The sequence below is a fragment of the Salmo salar genome, chromosome 02 (genome assembly GCF_965601325.2).
Source record: "Salmo salar chromosome 02, fSalSal1, whole genome shotgun sequence".
In the NCBI taxonomy this organism is placed as follows: Eukaryota; Metazoa; Chordata; class Actinopteri; order Salmoniformes; family Salmonidae; genus Salmo; species Salmo salar.
This window is the reverse complement of record NC_138292.1, coordinates 37993184-38012821: the sequence shown is the minus strand read 5'-3', so window position 1 is coordinate 38012821 and position 19638 is coordinate 37993184. Positions and strand designations below refer to the sequence as shown.

Sequence of the window (19638 nt, the reverse complement as noted above, 5' to 3'; positions counted from 1 at the left end):
AACAAAGGACAGTTCTTTACAAAGAAAAGGTAGATACAAAGTTTAGGGGGGGGGGGGGATTACAGGTATACCGTTGCACTTAGTGAGTGTGCTTTGAAAGGCTGGGGAGAGAGGTAGAGAGGTACAGTGGGGGGGGGGGGGGGGGTGTAACTGGAAAAGTCAGACGGGGATCTATGTGGCGTATCTCTTCGTCCACTGCTTGGCTATTCTGTCATGTTCCGTTCTGTTGGTCAGGTATTGTGTGGCAATGCTCCCCACCAGAGGGTCCGCTGCAATGACAAAAAAAAAAGGATGCAGATCAGAGCATGCATTAATGAATAGCAAGAGAGAGTTTAGAGCATATTATTACATTGTATTAACATATGAATAAGGACTTTTTTTTTAAAGATCATTTTAAATCCATCAACAGGTTCAACAGCAACAGAGCTACTGTCCCTGGGGAACGCTGGAACTCCGCTAGTAGAGCTGCAGACAGTTATCAAAGTATGAAACATGATCACCATCTCTGTGTGTAGATGTTTCATGCTGTGAGTTTACATTATCTACACACAGAGATGGTGATACTGCTTGTTGCGGTGAGTTTACACTATCACCATCTCTGTGTGTAGATAATGTAAACTCAAATGTCATTTAAAATCAGTCATGAACCACCAACTGAAATGAGAACACTGCAGATCCTGATGTGGACATTGACGGGTCTCTTACCCGGGTTACAGTCTGTGAGCAGAGAGCAGATGGACAGCAGCACCTTGGAGATGGTGAGGGCGGGGCTCCAGTTGTCCTTCAGGATGTCCAGACAGATCACCCCCTGACTGTTGATGTTACAGTGGTAGATCCTCGTCCGAAACGTTACCTGGTGAGTACAGGAAAAGACCGCATTTATAGTTTAGAACCCTGTTTCAGCAGCAATACTGACAGTGGAATATTCTAAATTGGACAAAATAAAATGTAACAAACAGCAATAAGTGTAATTTCTTTGTTGAGAAGATGGTGACAACCCTTATAACACGGCTGCAGACTTTTGATATACCATAACAAAATACCAGAATTTTCATATGCCTTCTAATTTCCTTAGGCTTTACCAATATGCAGGAAACCTTTATAATTGTCATGAAATGCCCCAGAAAAAAACCCATGCCCATCTCTAATCTCGTTATAACCGTTACATTAGAGGAAAACAATAATTCCCATAAGACTTTCACAGGGATTCAAATAAGGGGTAAAAATTACTTTATTTGGTTTAAAATGTGCTGACATTAAACCTTTGTACAAACGTCCACAAACATCCCTGTTAAGTTTACTACCATGTTTCTGATTGACCGTGAGTCTGACATCTGTTTAGGCCTGACACCTGAAACCAGCCCAGTCCTCCAATCACCAACATCTGGACAGACTGACCCTGACCTTGCAGAGGAAACTTCTAATGAGCCTTGGAATTCTGAACACACCGAGAACAGGACATTATAAATAACCCCACAATGGTGCACTCTCTGCCCCACTAACCCTAACAACTGCATCTCATACTTCCAATCTGTCCAACAAGCTTGTCAAACTGGAGTTTCAGTTAGGGGCTTGAAAAAAGCTCTAGTAAGAGTCTATAGTATACAGCAAAACTCCAATGGAGCATGTATCATGTGCTATAGTGGCGGAAGGACTGGCTACAGATCACAGTGGGACAAAACACTTGAGCCTTCTGGCTACACTGAGCAGAGCTTGAGCCTGTAGATTTGTTTGAGTCTGCTGTCAAACAGCAGAGCCGGTTCTTACACAGCTCAGAGAGAAACAGAGACAAAAAGAGAGAATGAAAGAAGGGGGGAGGAAACAGACAAAATGAGAGAGAGTCAGAACTCAAAATGAAAGCCAGTGAGAGGGAAATTGGGTTATAAGAAGCAAAGAGATATCCAAAAGCACATTTCATACACTTGATAATGACATCCACTCAACAACTGAAAACACTCCACAGGGTACGTTTCATGAAAAGGCTAATACGGAATGAATTGAAAATATGAACAGCGAACTGGTAAAGGCTTGAAGGAGCACACCAGATTTCCAGAAAATCATGTTAGCTGTTGAAATTACATTAAAGCAAGAGTTCTCCACACAGGAAGAGAGCAGCACAATGGCACTAAAGCTATAAACCATTTGTGGTCACAGTGTGGCGGTGGGTGCTGACCTTGGGTGGTTTGAAGGGGTAGTCGGGTGTGAAGGCGATGTCCAGGAAAAAGACCCCTCCCTCGTAAACAGACCCCGGTGGTCCCAGGATGGTTGACCTCCACTCATAGATGTTGTCTCCTTTGGGGCCGGCGCTGAAACAGAAACATGTCAATATGTTTAGCAACTCAGGGCATTGGAATTGACAACCGGCTACTGACAGAGTAGCCTAAAGTAGACAAAGTCTGAGTCCAAGTGAGCAAGAGAGAGAGGAGGAAATGCTAGTTTCTGACAAGTTAATGAAGCAGAGATTTGAGATTCTCAGTTTGCTCTTTTTAGCCTGAGTTTTAGTTCTGTTCGATGATTATCACTCAAGCTATCTAGGTTGTCAAAGAAAATCTGAAACATTCTTAAACCCCCCAAAATGTGCAACATTCACAAAGGCTAATATCATCATCCATCCATTGAAATAAACAGTTTGTTAGTTGGATTGAGGATTCTCATTTCACAAATAGAGAACAATTTAACATTGTCAATTCATACAATATATACACAAAAATGCAATTGTATCTTGAAGGTCCTTTATTAGATGAGTAGTTATGTTGAGTGGAGTGAGGGTCACATCTGTTGGATAGTCTGGTAATTAATGTAATTTCCATATTAAGTCTCCACCCTCCCCCAACAGAAGACTGTCTGGAACACTGACCAGATCAGAAATCCCAGGACAAATGAGCAATTCCTCCGATGTCATTACTGTACATGAACTTTAACATCGACCAAACCCACAGGTGCACAAGAGGACACACACACACAGGACGACTGCTCACACAGACACTCACACATACTTAGAGATTGGGAGCAGGATTGCAGCAGCACAGAAAATGCATGACTAGCAAAGTCACCAATCGCTTTGTTCATCTTGACAAGCCCCAATAATCTGTGACTGACATTTCCAGATGGCCATGTCAGAATGAAATTACTAGCAAGTTATGCTTTCTCCACAATATAATAACCTCAAATCGCACGACTTGAGTATCAAACAAGTGTCTGGCTCAGTGCATGCCCATGAGAATGGATCAGTCTCCACAAATAGAATGAAAGGACTAGACACTTCCTCTTTCCTGTAGTGTCAACACATTCAGATTTCACTCATCTTATACTATTTATTTGTCTAAAGCAACTGTTCGAAGCCTTCTTTAATTAGTTAAGGGACTTTAATATTTTTCAATAGCTGTTTTGTGCCCATAAGAGCAATGCAAATCTGGACTTATCTTGATGAGGCACAAAGGAAATCTGTTTTATACTGGTATGATTTGGAAATGACTTAAGCACAGCATCTGGAGACCATGTTGGGCAATATTCATTGTCAGTGCATTGCAACAGGCCAGATGTGGCCTATTAATAGCTAGCTGTAATGAATCTAAGAAATGTTCTGATGTTGCTTAGGTGGGTGAGGTAACCACTGCACTGTTCATGGAGAAAATGAGTTGCAACCAGACACAGGGAGAACTGTTTTTATGTGGGTGGGGGAAGAAGTTATTTACTCGTCTACACATCCCCTCACCAGAGGTAATCTGCAGATTTAATGGGTCATGTTCATAAGGCCCAAAACGGAAGAAAGATGAGTAAAATGGGAAGGTTGTATGTGAAATTATCCAACGACAACTACTGGTTTTCATTTCCCGTTGTAAAGGGTTTTGCTACAGTGTGCCATTTTGAACACACACTTTAGCTGTAGGCAATTTCCTTTTCAATACTTACGGGAAAATGTTCATTTAAATCAAGCGTCTACATTAAACATGATTCAAGGTGAAAAACTCATTGTAGCTTGATGCAATAATAAAAAATAAATACCTCCCACTGTGCCAGATGTATGATCCTTTTCAAAGCGGCACAGATACTGGGACTCTTTCATGTCCTTTGAGGCCGATCACTTTCGAGCCCAGATGAGATAGATGAGACAGCATGGCAGAGGATCCACTCTACACCACCTCTGTGTAGATCTGACACCACACGGACCTCTGAGTAAAGGCTAAGTCAATAGTTTAAAGTACATGCCACGACTGGAGGTTGCCCGGCAACCCCCCCCCAGCAGGGGTTGTGGTGCTTTGTGGAGGCTGCCTGAGCGCTGGCTGGGCATTCAGGACCTGACTGACAGTCTCTCATTAGACCAGTGGAGTGGTAGAGCAGGGCCGAGGCCACGGCATCAGACTGAGACAGAGAGAGGCTGTCTAGGTTAAGGATATCGACTGAATCAGCATCCTGAATGGCCAGGTTTAGGTGTCAAGGGAGATTCTGCTCACCCTTACATCCTGCTTTGGTCATGGGATGAACAGAGATGTTTTATAGCAAATCCTATTCACCAAGCCTAAAACCGTGCAAGGGGTATAAGTAATCATTACTGAGCCACTTTACAATGTACAATGATGCTTAACATTTATAGGGAAAGAATGTGCCTGCTCAAAATCTTACATCAAGTCGCTAGAAGACAGACAAAGCACCAAAATATCTGTTTTTGTCATGTGGCATAATCTAACCCCAGATTGTAATTTCACTGCATATAGGCCTATAGCCGAATACTGCGATTTCGCAACAGTAATAGAGCTCTCCTTGCTCTACTATGGGAACACTCATCCATTAATGCAGACATATCTTGTTGAGTTCAATACACGACATTAAACATGAAATCGCTACGGTTTGCAATAATATCCTCTGTGCGACTCAAGAGTTATAATAAATCTGCAGTACGTCGGTAGATTTCTTTGAGTCACTGAGTATTTGGGTCATTTGTTCCAAGAATCTGGGATACATTAGTGTGCGGGTGTCCGTGAGAATCTACCACTAGCCATCCTCTGCGATTACACTCATGTGGAAATGGCTCCGACAGCTGGAGTGCTGCCTCCGCAACAGAATGCAACCCAACAGAATCCCCAAATAAAACCCCTCAGGCACGATTTACTCTGCTTTCAAACCGCTGTGGAACTCACTTATCTTGTTCGAATCCCCCCCCCAAAACAACGGAATGCCAAGCTAAAACATGTTATGCTTGTCAGTTAGCTAGGCATGGTTGATTCCTTTTTAACATGATACAAGTTGTAAGTCATCTTTTATCATATCATATTCTAAATTGAATAATACACTGGTAAATCTGGCATACATATGGAAACTTTCAATTATCGGAAGATGGCTATTCATATGACCGCAGACACAAAACCACTGACTAGATCGTCTACATGATGTTGAACGACAACATGGACAAACCACATACATATCATAATGAACCATGTTCATTTCATGTATGCTCATACATGCCCATAGACAGAGGACAAAGAATCTATTCTGAAATACATCTCATTACTACCTTAATTTTGCTGGACGCCAGAAAGAGTATGGGGATCCATAATAAATACAAATAACACCATTTCAACATAAAATATACTAGGTTGGCTGACACAAAGGAACCCTTACAAAATGTTGTTTTTAATGGAGGCGGTGTACTGCAGGCCTTCTCCATGCATACACCGTTCCACTTCACACCAACGTTACTGGAAACTATCCATGTAACAAGCTGTGATCCATAAGTAACGGAGACCAGACATAATTTCCATATATATTGAATGACCTTTCCTTGCAGTGGCTGTGAGAGACTAGTGCACCACGTGTCCCATTTAACATGGTCTATATTACATGATTCCAAACAATCTAGAGATTGTGCCAACATGCCAAAACCTTTGTCAAATTGTATGGCGATTACAGTAATCTCTGGCAAATCGGTGACCTTCCCTCCCCGGGCTATCGCCAGCTCTGGTAATTCTCCCTGACATCAGGGAAGCATTTGAGTTGACCAGCAGATGCAGACAGGGGATCAGCCTGTGTCATTTATCCTACTCATGATGACAGAGACAAGCCAATGACAGTGTTCTACCGCTGCTGACCTCAGTTACAGGGAACATTGCTTGATTGCGTGTGTGTGACAGACAAAAATCCTCAAAACTCAGAGCATTCAAGGAGGGCTCATGCTGTTCACTAACAGTATTTCTGAAATTTTGTGGGGTGGTTTCTGGCAAGCGCTCACTGTGTGTGGGAGTGTGTCTGTTCGGCAGAATGTCTAAAATGTTCCCTCTATTCCACCTTTGACATCCGCTGTACAGCCAGAGACAAGAGAGCACAAAAGGTTATGAGAGTGTAATTTATTCCTCATCTTATTAGCTTGTTAACACAACAAGCTAATAACTACAGAAGACAGACAGAACCAAGCACAGAGACAGAAACTATGCCAGCATTTGTAGTTCAGTTCAAGGTCAAAAACTGTCAATGCGTACAAAATAATAATAATTCAAATATGCTGCCAGAAGGCAAAGTAGCAACAACCATACTAAATCAACAAATTTAAAAGGCATTTGGGTACATGTTCATGTGTTGAATTGTTAACGTACAAGGCCAGGGAACCTTGTGGATGTGAAGACTAGAGAATGTACCTTCTTTTGCAGTACCAACTGAACATGTGCTTGGTGCAAGTGGCCCAATCTTCCAGGACCACAGTTCCTTAAAATAATTGAGCAAAAACCTTTTATACCTCAAGCTGTTCAGTATGTTGCTGTATAAAAAGGTCTCAAAATTGACCGCCACAGCAAAAGGTGTTGAATAAAAGAGTAACGGAACCCATCATTGAATGTGATGGTCTGTTTTGGCGCTTTTTAATGCTGCCATGTGCAAATAGAGCTATTATCTTAATTATTCACCATTCCAGTTAATTTCCCTTAGGCACTTTTTTCTTTACTAATGGCATAGTCATTCAGTTAAGATCTTCCGTTCCATTGGTGCGACGGCTGTGGCGGTTATCAGAAAGAGAACTTAATGAAGCAATCTTCGTTTCCCCTGACCGTGAAAGCAAAGCGCCGACGACCAAATTACCATGTAGCTCAGCAGCAGAGGTGACACCTCCCTCCCCGGACTTTCGTCTTTATTTGCACAAATGACATGGTTTGTTTTTAAATCAAGCCTTTTATTGTTCATCCCTACTATGAATACTGTAATTATTTGCCTGTGATTTATCCTGAAACAAGCATTTATGGCAGAAATGGTTGAATATGTGCACGGTTTCTTCGAGTCCAAGTGAACCACATACCAATATTTACCCCTAACAGACCATTTCACATGCTGGTTCAATCAATTTAAACTACCTTCCATTTGGTATTGATGAGAATGTGTACTTTGGAAGGTACTTCAGATACTTTTATGACATCAATAGGTAATAAAATCTTTTCTATTCTCATTCCTCCATTTTAATTTACTAAGATGTTTCTGAAAAACAGGGACTTTGGTGGGTAAACATCTCTCTCCTCGCAGCATTGCTAGTGCCTGAAGCAAGCTTCTTATGCATTGCAAATGTTTGTCTCAGGACTCTCCATTAATAATGTATAGCATATATCATAATACACAGGCTTTGCATACATGAATGACTCAAAATGATGAGTCATTAAAAAATAAAAATAAATCACTTAACCCACAGAGTTTGTGTGTACTGAACTGAAGTATGTCACAACAAACAAAGAAGGCCATACTTGAAGTAGCTACATCAGAAAAGCAACGCTGCTCTCACTCCAAACCCTTAACCATTCAGCCACGCCCAGAGGTTTTTTCAGTACACATAATCCCCCCACAAAGCTGCAGCTCCCGGGGCAGTGGCTTGGCCTTGTGGCCAAGGAAATGGACTCGTTACCAGAAGGTTACTGGCAGAGATGAGTGGTGTGGTGTTATTCTTTGGTGAAGCACATGATTTATAGCCTGGTTTCCGTCTCTATTCAGCTATTACGTTCCACTCCTTTCGGCAATTCTATCATTAATGAGCTCGAGGAGATCAAAGGATTTGATCCTGATTCGATAACCCGCACACCTATCATCCAATCACAATGTTTATGCAAATGAGACTGATAGCAAAACGTTCTAATTTACTTCATAAATTTGATTAGAAACATTCTAACATTGGGAATTCTGATGTAATACATTTCATTGTAAACAAACATTGGGTGTTGGAAGAACAGATGCTTCCCCATTTAATGCATTTTTACCACCAGCCAATGTGATCAGACAATATGATCAGAGAAGCTGAACAACAATATAAAACACAACATGCAACAATTTCAAATATTTTACTGAGTTACTGTTCATATAAGGAAATCAGTCAATTGAAATAAATTCATTAGGCCCTAATCTATGGATTTCACATGACTGGGAATACAGATATGCATATGTTGATCACAGATACCTTAATTAAAAAAATAAAAAATTTAAAGGTAGGGGCGTGGATCAGAAAACCAGTCAGTATCTGGTGACCACCATTTCCCATATGCAGCGCGACATCTCCTTCGCATAGACTTGATCATGCAGTTGATTGTGGCCTGTGGAATGTTGTCCCAGTCCTCTTCAATAGCTGTGTGAAGTTGCTGGATATTTGCAGTAACTAGAACACGCGGTCGTACACGTCGATCCAGAGCATCCCAAACATGCTCAATGGGCACCATGTCTGGTGAGTATGCAGGCCATGGTTCATTTTCAGCTTCCAGGAATTGTGTACAGATCCTTGTGACATGGGGCCGTGCATTATCATGCTGAAACATGAGGTGATGGAGGTGGATGAATGGCACGACAATGGGCATCAGGATCTCGTCACTGTATCACTATGCATTCAAATTTCCATCGATAAAATGCAATTGTGTTCGTTGTCCGTAGCTTATGCCTGTCCATATCATAACCCCACAGCCACCATGGGGCACTCTGTTCCCAATGTTGACATCAGCAAACCACTCTCACGACGTCTGCCATCTCCCCGGTACAGTTGAAACCATGATTCATCACTTTTTCAGCCAGTGGCCATTGAAGGTGAGCACTTGCCCACTGAAGTCGGTTGTGATGCCAAACTGTAGTCAGGTCGAGATCCCGGTGAGGACGACGAGCACACAGATGAGCTTCCCTGAGGAGGTTTCTGACAGTTAGTGCAGAAATTGTTTGCTTGTGCAAACCCACAGTTTCATCAATGTCTGGGTAGCTCAACTCAGACGGAGGTAAAGAAGCTGAATGTGGAGGTCCTGGGCTGGCGTGGTTACACGTGGTCTGCAGTTCATGTGAGGCCAGTTTAACATACTGCCAAATTCTCAAAAATGACATTGAGGCAACTTATTGTAGAGAAATTAAAATTCAATTCTCTGGCAACAGCTCTGGTTGACATTCCTGCAGTCAGCATACCAATTGCACGCTCCTTCAAAAGTTGAGACATCTGTGGCATTGTGTTGTGTGACAAACCTGCACATTTTAGAGTGGCCTTTTATTGTCCCCAGCACAAGGTGGACCTGTGTAATGATACTTTTGTTTAATCAGCTTCTTGATATGCCACACCTATCAGGTCAATGGATTATTTTGGCAAGGAGAAATGCTCACTAACAGGGATGTAAACACATTTGTGCACAACATTTGGGAGAAACATGTTTTTTGTATGCATGGAACATTTCTGGGACCATTTCAGCTCATGAAACACGGAATCAACACAATACATCTTGCGTTTGTATTTTTGTGAAGTATATCTTTTAATTGGTCAAAATATGTCACCAAAATATATTGCTACTTCTGGGACACGCATTGGGCTAGGCTACTGGTTCAAGAGTTATAAGAGACATACAGAGAGGATGGAAGAGAGAGGCCAGTGGCGATGCATGAATTGCGCAAAAAGTGGACAGAGAAGAGAGAAGTTAATTCATAGGCTGGGGCATTAACAGTGGTGGAAAAAGTACCCAATTGTCATACTTGAGTAAAAGTAAAGATACCTTAATAGAAAATGACTCAAGTAAAAGTGAAAGTCACAAAGTAAAACACTACTTGAGTACAAATCTAAAAGTATTTTGTTTTAAATATACTTAAGTATCAAAAGTAAAACTATGAATCATTTTAAATTCCTTATTTTAAGTAAACCAGACGCCACCGTTTTCTTGTTTTTTATTTATTTACTGATTGTTGGGCCACACAAACCATGTGGGGCAGTGAGTCCGTCAGATCAGAGGCAGTAGTGATGACTAGGGATGTTCTCTTGATAAGTGCATGAATTTGACAATTTTCCTGTCCTGCTAAGCATTCAAAAATGTAACGAGTACTTTTGGGTGCCAGGGAAAATGTATAGAGTAAAAAGTACATTATTTTCTTTAAGAATGCAATGAAGTAAATGTTAAAGTTGACAGAAACGTAAATAGTAAAGCAAAGTACAGATACCCCAAAAAGTTACTAAAGTAGTACTTTAAAGTATTTTTACTTTTTATTTATTTTATTTCACCTTTATTTAACCAGGTAGGCAAGTTGAGAACAAGTTCTCATTTACAATTGCGACCTGGCCAAGATAAAGCAAAGCAGTTCGACAACATACAAAAACACAGAGTTACACATGGAGTAAAACAACATACAATCAATGATGCAGTAGAAAAAAAAAAATAAGACTATATACAATGTGAGCAAATGATGTGAGATAAGGGAGGTAAAGGCAAAAAAATGCCATGGTGGCAAAGTAAATAAAGTATAGCAAGAAAAACACTGGAATGGTAGATTTGTAGTTTGAAGAAAGTTCAAAGTTAAAATATAAATAATATGGTGCAAAGGAGCAAAATAAATAAAATAAATAAATACAGTAGGGGAAGAGGTAGTAGTTTGGGCAAAATTATAGATGGGCTATGTACAGGTGCAGTGATCTGTGAGCTGCTCTGACAGCTGGTGCTTAAAGCTAGTGAGGGAGATAAGTGTTTCCAGTTTCAGAGATTTTTGTAGTTCGTTCCAGTCATTGGCAGCAGAGAACTGGAAGGAGAGACGACCAAAGGAGGAGTTGGCTTTAGGGGTGACCAGAGAGATATACCTGCTGGAGCGCGTGCTACAGGTGGGTGCTGCTATGGTGACCAGTGAGCGGAGATAAGGGGGGACTTTACCTAGCAGGGTCTTGTAGATGACCTGGAGCCAATGTGTTTGGCGACGATTATGAAGCGAAGGCCAGCCAACGAGAGCGTACAGGTCGCAGTGGTGGGTAGTATATGGGGCTTTGGTGACAAAACGGATGGCACTGTGATAGACTGCATCCAGCTTGTTGAGTAGGGTATTGGAGGCTATTTTGTAAATGACATCGCCGAAGTCGAGGATTGGTAGGATGGTCAGTTTTACGAGGGTGTTTGGCAGCATGAGTGAAGGATGCTTTGTTGCGAAATAGGAAGCCAATTCGAGATTTCACTTTGGATTGGAGATGATTGATGTGAGTCTGGAAGGAGAGTTTACAGTCTAACCAGACACCTAGGTATTTGTAGTTGTCCACAAATTCTAAGTTAGAACCGTCCAGAGAAGTGATGCTGGACAGGCGGGCAGGTGCAGGCAGCGATCGGTTGAAGAGCATGCATTTAGTTTTACTTGTGTTTAGGAGCAGTTGGAGACCACGGAAGGAGAGTTGAATGGCATTGAAGCTCGTCTGGAGGGTTGTTAACACAGTGTCCAAAGAAGGGCCAGAAGTGTACAGAATGGTGTCGCCTGCGTAGAGGTGGATCAGAGATTCACCAGCAGCAAGAGCGACATCATTTATGTATACAGAGAAAAGAGTTGGCCCAAGAATTGAACCCTGTGGTACCCCCATAGAGACTGCCAGAGGTCCAGACAGTAGGCCCTCCGATTTGACACACTGAACTCTGTCAGAGAAGTAGTTGGTGAACCAGGCGACGCAATCGTTTGAGAAACCAAGGCTACTGAGTCTGCCGATGAGGATGTGGTGATTAACAGAGTCAAAAGCTTTGGCCAGGTCAATGAATACGGCAGCACAGTATTGTTTCTTATCGATGGCGGTTACGATGTCGTTTAGGACCTTGAGCGTGGCTGAGGTGCACCCATGACCAGCTCTGAAACCAGATTGCATAGCGGAGAGGGTGCGGTGGGATTCGAAATGGTCGGTAATCTGTTTGTTGACTTGGCTTTCGAAGACCTTAGAAAGGCAGGGTAGGATGGATATAGGTCTGTAGCAATTTGGGTCAAGAGTGTCACCTCCTTTGAAGAGGGGGATGACAGCAGCTGCTTTCCAATCTATGGGAATCTCAGACGACACGAAAGAGAGGTTGAACAGGCTAGTAATAGGGGTTGCAATAATTTCGGCAGATCATTTTAGAAAGAAAGGGTCCAGATTGTCAAGCCCAGCTGATTTGTAGGGGTCCAGATTTTGCAGCTCTTTCAGAACATCAGCTGAATGGATTTGGGAGAAGGAGAAATGGGGGAGGCTTGGGCGAGTAGCTGTGGGGGGTGCAGTGCTGTTGGATGCAGTAGGGGTAGTTAGGTGGAAAGCATGGCCAGCCGTAGAAAAATGCTTATTGAAATTCTCAATTATAGTGGGCTTATCGGTGGTGACAGAGTTTCCTATCCTCAGTGCAGTGGGCAGTTGGGAGGAGGTGTTCTTATTCTCCATGGACTTTACAATGTCCCAGAACTTTTTAGAGTTGGAGTTGCACGAAGCAAATTTCTGTTTGAAAAAGCTAGCCTTGGCGTTTCTAACTGCCTGTGTGTATTGGTTTCTAACTTCCCTAAAAAGTTGCATATCGCGGGGGCAGTTCGATGCTAATGCAGAACGCCACAGGATATTTTTGTGTTGGTTAAGGGCAGTCAGGTCTGGGGAGAACCAAGGGCTATATCTGTTCCTGGTTCTAAATTTCTTGAAAGGGGCATGCTTATTTAAGATGGAGAGGAAGGCATTTAAAAAAAATAACCAGGCATCCTCTACTGACGGGATGAGGTCAATATCCTTCCAGGATACCAGGGCCAGGTCGATTAGAAAGGCTTGCTCGTTGAAATGTTTCAGGGAGCGTTTGAAGGTGATGAGTGGAGGTCGTTTGACCGCTGACCCATTACGGGTGCAGGCAATGAGGCAGTGATCGCTGAGATCTTGGTTGAAAACAGCAGAGGTGTATTTAGAGGGCATGTTGGTTAGGATGATATCTATGAGGGTGCCAGTGTTTGCGGCTTTGGGGTTGTACCTGGTGGGTTCATTAATTTGTGTGAGATTGAGGGCTACTTAAGTACTTTACACTAATGGTCATTAATCCACCATTTGTATGCGAGTCTACATATTAGGCCTTGCCTATTATAGTGAATTTAGGCGACGTGACAAAACTTTGTTGCCCTTTCCTCAAACATATGGAATGCTGTTTGGGTCTTTGCGTGTAAAAAAAGATACACGTCAAAACACTATTATTTGACGCATCAAATAAGCTTTTCATTTGACACGTCAAATAACACAATACTATTATAGAATGTTGTGTGTGCTGAATTTGCACGTGCACGTACAATCCAGCAGATTGTAACATCTCTGAAAAAGATACTGTAACCTAGCTTGGTGTAAAGATCACCAAAAATCTTAAGGCTGTGAATGTTCTTAATTTGAACCCTGTAACTGAATCTGTCAAAAAAAAAGTATCCTCATGTTTAGGGAGGGATTTAAGTCTTCAAGGAAGGGTGCTTTCATCCAAAGCTGAGGGGCTCTCTTTTTTCATCTATTGACATTCTCAAATCCACTTGCTGTACCTTAGATAGGGCATTGTACAACTTCATATGGAAAGACAAGCCACATAAGATAAAAAGAGATGTTATCACCAACAGGGTTTGTGATGGCGGTCTAAATGTCTTAGATTTCACTCTTCAATCAGATATCAAAGGTCAACTGGATTAAAAGGTACATACAAAATCCTCAGATTCTGGAATATTATACCTCATTTTGTTTTTCAGAAGTTCGGAGGGCTTAATTTTTTACTACAATGTCCATATATTGTGGGTAAACTTCCTGTGAAACTGGCGGTTTTTCACAAGCAGACTTTAATGTGCTGGGCTTTGTTGTATAAACAACTTTTCACCTCATAAATGTTTTATATGGAACAATGGGTTGATATTACATAGAAACAAGAAGTTATTTTACCATAAATGGTTCTCGAAAAACATTGTCCTTGTCAGCCAATTAGTTAATATTAGTGGTAATCTATTTACGCGGAGAGAATTTATGGAAAGATACAACTTTGAGGTTTCAAGCAAGGAATATGACACTGTTATTAAATCTATACCTAGTGGGATAACAACTTTACTTCAGAATAATGCATATTTTGGAATATCTCCGATTGTAAGCGATATCCATGTGAACGGCATAGGTCTACTAGATATGAAATTCAACAATCGTTTATTAAGGGATATTTTCTACAGGAAGTCTATTAACTCTGCGATATTTTGTTGGGCTTCATCGTTTGATGTAAACTGGCGCCGTGCTTGGCTCACTCCACACAAATGAATGGTGACCAATAAAGTAAAGGAGATCTCCTTTAAGATTATCCATAGATTCTATCCGTGTAATAGCTTGATTTCTAAATATATACCTGATGTTACCAGTGAATGCAGTTTTTGTGAACTAGAAACTGAATCTATTGAACATTTATTCTGTCATTGTTTATATAGTGAAGTGTTCTGGACTGATGTAAAACTATATCTTGGCCTCAAATTGCATACAACCATTGCAATTTCAAAGTTTGACATTATTTTACTACACTGATTCCACAATACGTGAGAGTATGTCATAAATCTCTATTTTATTAGGAAAAATGTTCATACACAAATCAACATACAATACACATAGTAGGTTGACTGGTACAATAAATGTGGCTCAATTCACAGTGGTTTCACAGTCCCGCAATAAGAGCTATGACGCTAATGTTCTCTGGGTGTCACTGAGTAGACTGATACCCCATGTCATTGATCCACAATCCATAGGTAAGGCTGTACAGTGAAATAAGTATGCCCCAATGCAATTCTAAAGTATAATACATCCAGTGTGATTTAAACAGATTTTTGTAAATGTAACAAATTATTATATTTTGTTGAATTTATATAATAACATTCCAACCTCGTTTAGCATGATCTATTTAATTATGGCATGATTCCACTACTTGTATTATTTGCATGACTTTCATTGAGACTTATTTTGAAGGCTAACTGCAAATTCCACTATTGTGGCTGGCTTCACATAGGTGGGTCCGACCACCATTAATAAAATAAGAACTGTCTTATAAATTTGGGGTATTTTAGATGATGACACTTAGCTAAATAGTTAGCTAGCTAACTATAGCCACTGAAACAGATGTCGTTTTGCTATGTTTTGGGGGAAGAACTTGTTTGCATCCATTAGATTGCTAGCCTTTTTACGACCAGCACTGTCCAGAGCTTGGGGAAGCATGTCTGTGCTCTTACCAGCGGCGCCAGACAAAACTTTACCAGCATCCTAGCATACGTATCGGTGAATCGATGTGACATATGAAATACGAGTGATTGTGTAATCAATGTGTAATAACTACGTCAAATTAATGAACGTGTTAAATTATTACGTCACGTGCAGTCATATTCGGGTCCCGATTGGTCAACAAGCTTATTTGACGTGTATCAAACCGTGTTCTATACAAACTGAATAGAATGGGCTGGCAATTTGACTGGTAAACTCATGGGTACAATCGCAATGGCTGTCTGGTATTGTGATGCAATAATTTCCATAGTAATGTAGAATGTTCATTCAAATTATGTTAACTGATGAGGCTCATGCAACGTAATGTATTTTTAGTTCTCTCAGTTGAGTTAAAATCAGTAAATCACAGCCCATATTGATGGATACTTGGGATTCAAATTTCGGCCGACTAACTGACCCTAAACCGGTCAACAAACGGGTACATTTTTTCATAAAACAGTAAAATGACTTGACCAACAGAAAATATTATCAGAGATCTGTATCAGAGAGGAAGAGGCGAAGTGAGAGGTTTTACACTCACCCAGATCTGTCCAAAATAAATCCAATGCGTTTCTATGGGCTTATTTGCTTGTCGCCTGCCTTCCCGTCTTGGGACGACTGCCATTGTTAGGGCGGAAACATAAGCATCTCGTCATTGTATACAGATCTCTGATAATATTTTCTGTTGGTCAAGTCATTTTACTGTTTATGAAAAAATGTACCCGTTTGTTGACCGGTTTAGGGTCAGTTAGTCGGCCGAAATTTGAATCCCAAGTATCCATCAATATGGGCTGTGATTTACTGATTTTAACTCAACTGAGAGAACTAAAAATACATTACGTTGCATGAGCCTCATCAGTTAACATAATTTGAATGAACATTCTACATTACTATGGAAATTATTGCATCACAATACCAGACAGCCATTGCGATTGTACCCATGAGTTTCCAGGTCAAATTGCCAGCCCATTCTATTCATGTTTGTATAGAACACGGTACAAGGACCGGACATTTTTCATTAAGCGCATGGAAACATGAAACAATTGCAAGCCTATCGTCCTACAGTCAAAAGGCTATAGCCTATTATTGAACATGCAAGTTATGTAATGAAGCCGTTAATAAAACACATTTTCAAACATTCGCGGAAAACAGTTCTAAAACTGTGCACCTAATGCGAGCAGTTCCATATGTGACAGAGATTAAAATCTCAGTTAGAAATTTAGGAGGGGGAATCTAATAGCAACTATGATGGGTTGCTAAAATGACTAGGATTGTGCCTTTGGCTTCTGGACAACGATAGAGAGTTGATATGAAAACCAATAGAACAAGAGATAAATGCTGGTTAATGGCATGAGGAAGTATATAAAATGATTGCCTCCACGTTTCTATGGCTTGATTTTAGCTGAGCTACTTTGAAGCAAGGTGTAAGTCGCTCTGGATAAGAGCGTCTGCTAAATGACTAAAATGTAAATGTAAAAATGTAAGACATGCCTCATTATTTGAAGTAAAGTAAAACGTTCAGGTTTCAAACAATTATACCGCTTCAAGCTCACACGGTAAAGTGGTGGCGAATGGGAGGACGCGCTTTACGATTTGAGATTGAGAAATAAAAATAGCTCATTTTTAATGAATCGTGGCCACCAAAGTTATCACACGATTTCATTTAGAATTGTTATTTTTTTGCGCAATGACTGCGCTTACAAAACCAGGTTTCACTCCAGTAGCCTACAGGCGTTTTGAGGAGCAACTCTCCCGCTGTCTGACAGGTGGTGGACTATTCTGCTCCTCAAACTAGGCTCTGTATGCTGTGCGCATGTGATAAACAAAATGCATGACAACTTACGAAAACACACACGCACCAATTGGATTCCACAAAATTATGCAAATTACCCTATAGAACAATACGCATGACGGGTCAAATGTATTTTCGGCAACTAACCGACTAACATCCCCAATGTGTACACTTCCTGCTTTTACCCTAGGGGCAGGGGCGGAAATCCCGGGGGGGACACGACCCCCCCATCCAGGGAAAAATATGATTCGTCCCGCCCAATATATCACTGAAACATAACTATGTAATTTAAATAATATTAATAATACGCAATGAAAGCAATTGTGCTGATTATAGACACATAATAGCGCATTTTTAAGTTTCAAAAGATTGCGACCCCCCCCACCCTTTGCCTCAATGGTTTGATCCACTGCCAGTTCCTTAGTTGGCAAGGTAACAGAGGGGTCTTGTCTACTGTCTGAAAGGCACTCAATGCACGTAACTGACGTGAGGTTAATCCAGTCAATCGCGCACACACACTATCTGAATATGCAGAGCTAGCGCGCAAATATGAACTATTAAGCTAGCTAGTACCTATTCCATTTATGTGGCGTCGTCAAAGATGGAATCTTTGCTATTGTCAATTTATTCCAAGATCAGCATGCAGATGATGCAAGTTAGTGCTTCAAAGTCCCTGTGATAAGGTTAGCGATAAACTGAAGTCCAAACTGAACAGAACTACACTCTCTTCTACCATTGTCTTAAATATATTTAATGGTCTCGTTGCAAAAGCTAAATTGTCGCAAGGGAACTTTTTTTATTATTTTTATTTCACCTTTATTTAACCCGGGTAGCAAAGATTATAGCAAACACCACTGAAACTGAATTGGTGCTCGCTAGCTTTGCAAATTCAGCTATTGTTGGAAGCCAGCCAATATGAAACAAACTATTAAAATTACAAAAGGTTGCAGCATATGTTGTGTAAATGGTGAACTCATACAGCTGTCAACTCTTGTCATTTTAATCCGTTTCACATTTGCTAGCTACCTTTTAGATCGAAGCCCAAATAGAATGATGAGATAAGATGATAGAAGCCCATCTCCTACTGTAAATAACCTACACACTGTGTGTGTGTGTGTAGTCAGCCAGCCAGCCAGCCAACCAGCCAGGTAGAAAAATGGTAGGAAAAAAAAGACAGACATGAGAGTATTTTTCAGTACACCAAAACGCAAAGTAAGAACCCTAATAGCCTAATATCTCAAAGACTAGTTGATAAAATTTTCATAAAATGTTCATAAGAAAGAAATTAAATTCTAATGGAAATGTTTCACAATGATGTCATTAGGCAGAGCAGGCAACAGATGGCACACAGACAGCAGAGTTGGGGACAGATATGCAGGGACAGACTGGCAGAGACAGGGAGTCTCAGGTAAGTTTGTTGAGTCTTTGTTTGGCAATATTATGAAAGGTTCTCAATTTTTTTTACTTGTAAAATAGGAACATAATTCGAAAATGCCATGGATACCCCCACTCTCAACTTAAACTGGTGACTGAACTAAGATTTGTTAAAGGCAATGGTATTGCTGTTGTGATTAGTTGTGTAGTTTTGGGTACCGGTAGTTAGGAGTACGGCAAACACCTTATTTCTTTGGTTCCTCAATATACATTTACCATATTACAATGTAGGCTATGTGTTACAGCACTACTTTTGGTGTCCCCCTCAGGAATTGCTCTTGAGAAAATGTCATGTAATTGTCCCCTCCAAAGTTGATATCAGATTTTCGCCCCTGCCTAGGGGTACACTTGCAATGGCCGCCAGTCCACCCATTATGCGATCATTGACTTGAATGGGGACGTCCATTCTATTTCTATGGCAGCACATGCTGTCCGGAGCGGAGGAAAGGAGAAAATGTGCTCCCCCCCCAAAAATATATACATTTAATTTGTTTTGCTTTTCAAACGGTTATTACGGAGACTGCGGTCATGTGGCTGGCCAATTACCTGTATCCAAAATTCCATCCGTCACAGCCCTATCGGTATCCTGTATTGCCTCATTAAAAAAAGTTTGTCCAGCTGATTGAATATTTTAGGCCTAGGCCACACTTGTGCCGACATCGCAGAATTCATTCATATAGGCTCTCAGGATATAACTCATCTGATAATGACACTCCATTTACAAGTTGTCACCACGAGAAATCTCAGTTGATTATGATGAACAAATTGTAAATTTTTGTCTGTACACTATAAATAACTGAGATGGTAAAATGAAGTCTAATCCTCTTGGAACGGTCTATTATTTATAAGAGGAACCTATTAAGCTTTGAGATGGTATCCCTGCCAAAATGGTAATGGAATCAAGAGCAACTGTTTACTTTGGAGTTATTTGTTCCTTTGTCAAGATTTGACT

At 40.9% G+C, this 19638-nt stretch overlaps 1 protein-coding gene across 3 annotated transcripts in view; it reads right to left on the bottom strand.

Moving 5' to 3' along the window:
- Window positions 1-35: 35 nt before the first annotated feature.
- Window positions 36-19638, bottom strand: part of LOC106582102 (ubiquitin-conjugating enzyme E2 E2) — a 37749-nt gene continuing 18146 nt past the window's right edge. For 2 of the 3 annotated variants that reach the window (XM_014164849.3, XM_045703317.2), the window contains exons 4-6: window positions 2174-2306; window positions 706-853; window positions 36-269 (exon numbers count right to left, since the gene is read on the bottom strand). In XM_014164849.3, the coding sequence (XP_014020324.1) occupies window positions 172-269; window positions 706-853; window positions 2174-2306 (379 nt within the window). In that variant the 3' untranslated portion in view covers window positions 36-171. The remainder of the gene's footprint in view (window positions 270-705; window positions 854-2173; window positions 2307-19638) is intronic. The other variant, XM_082962621.1, reaches the window with a different exon arrangement.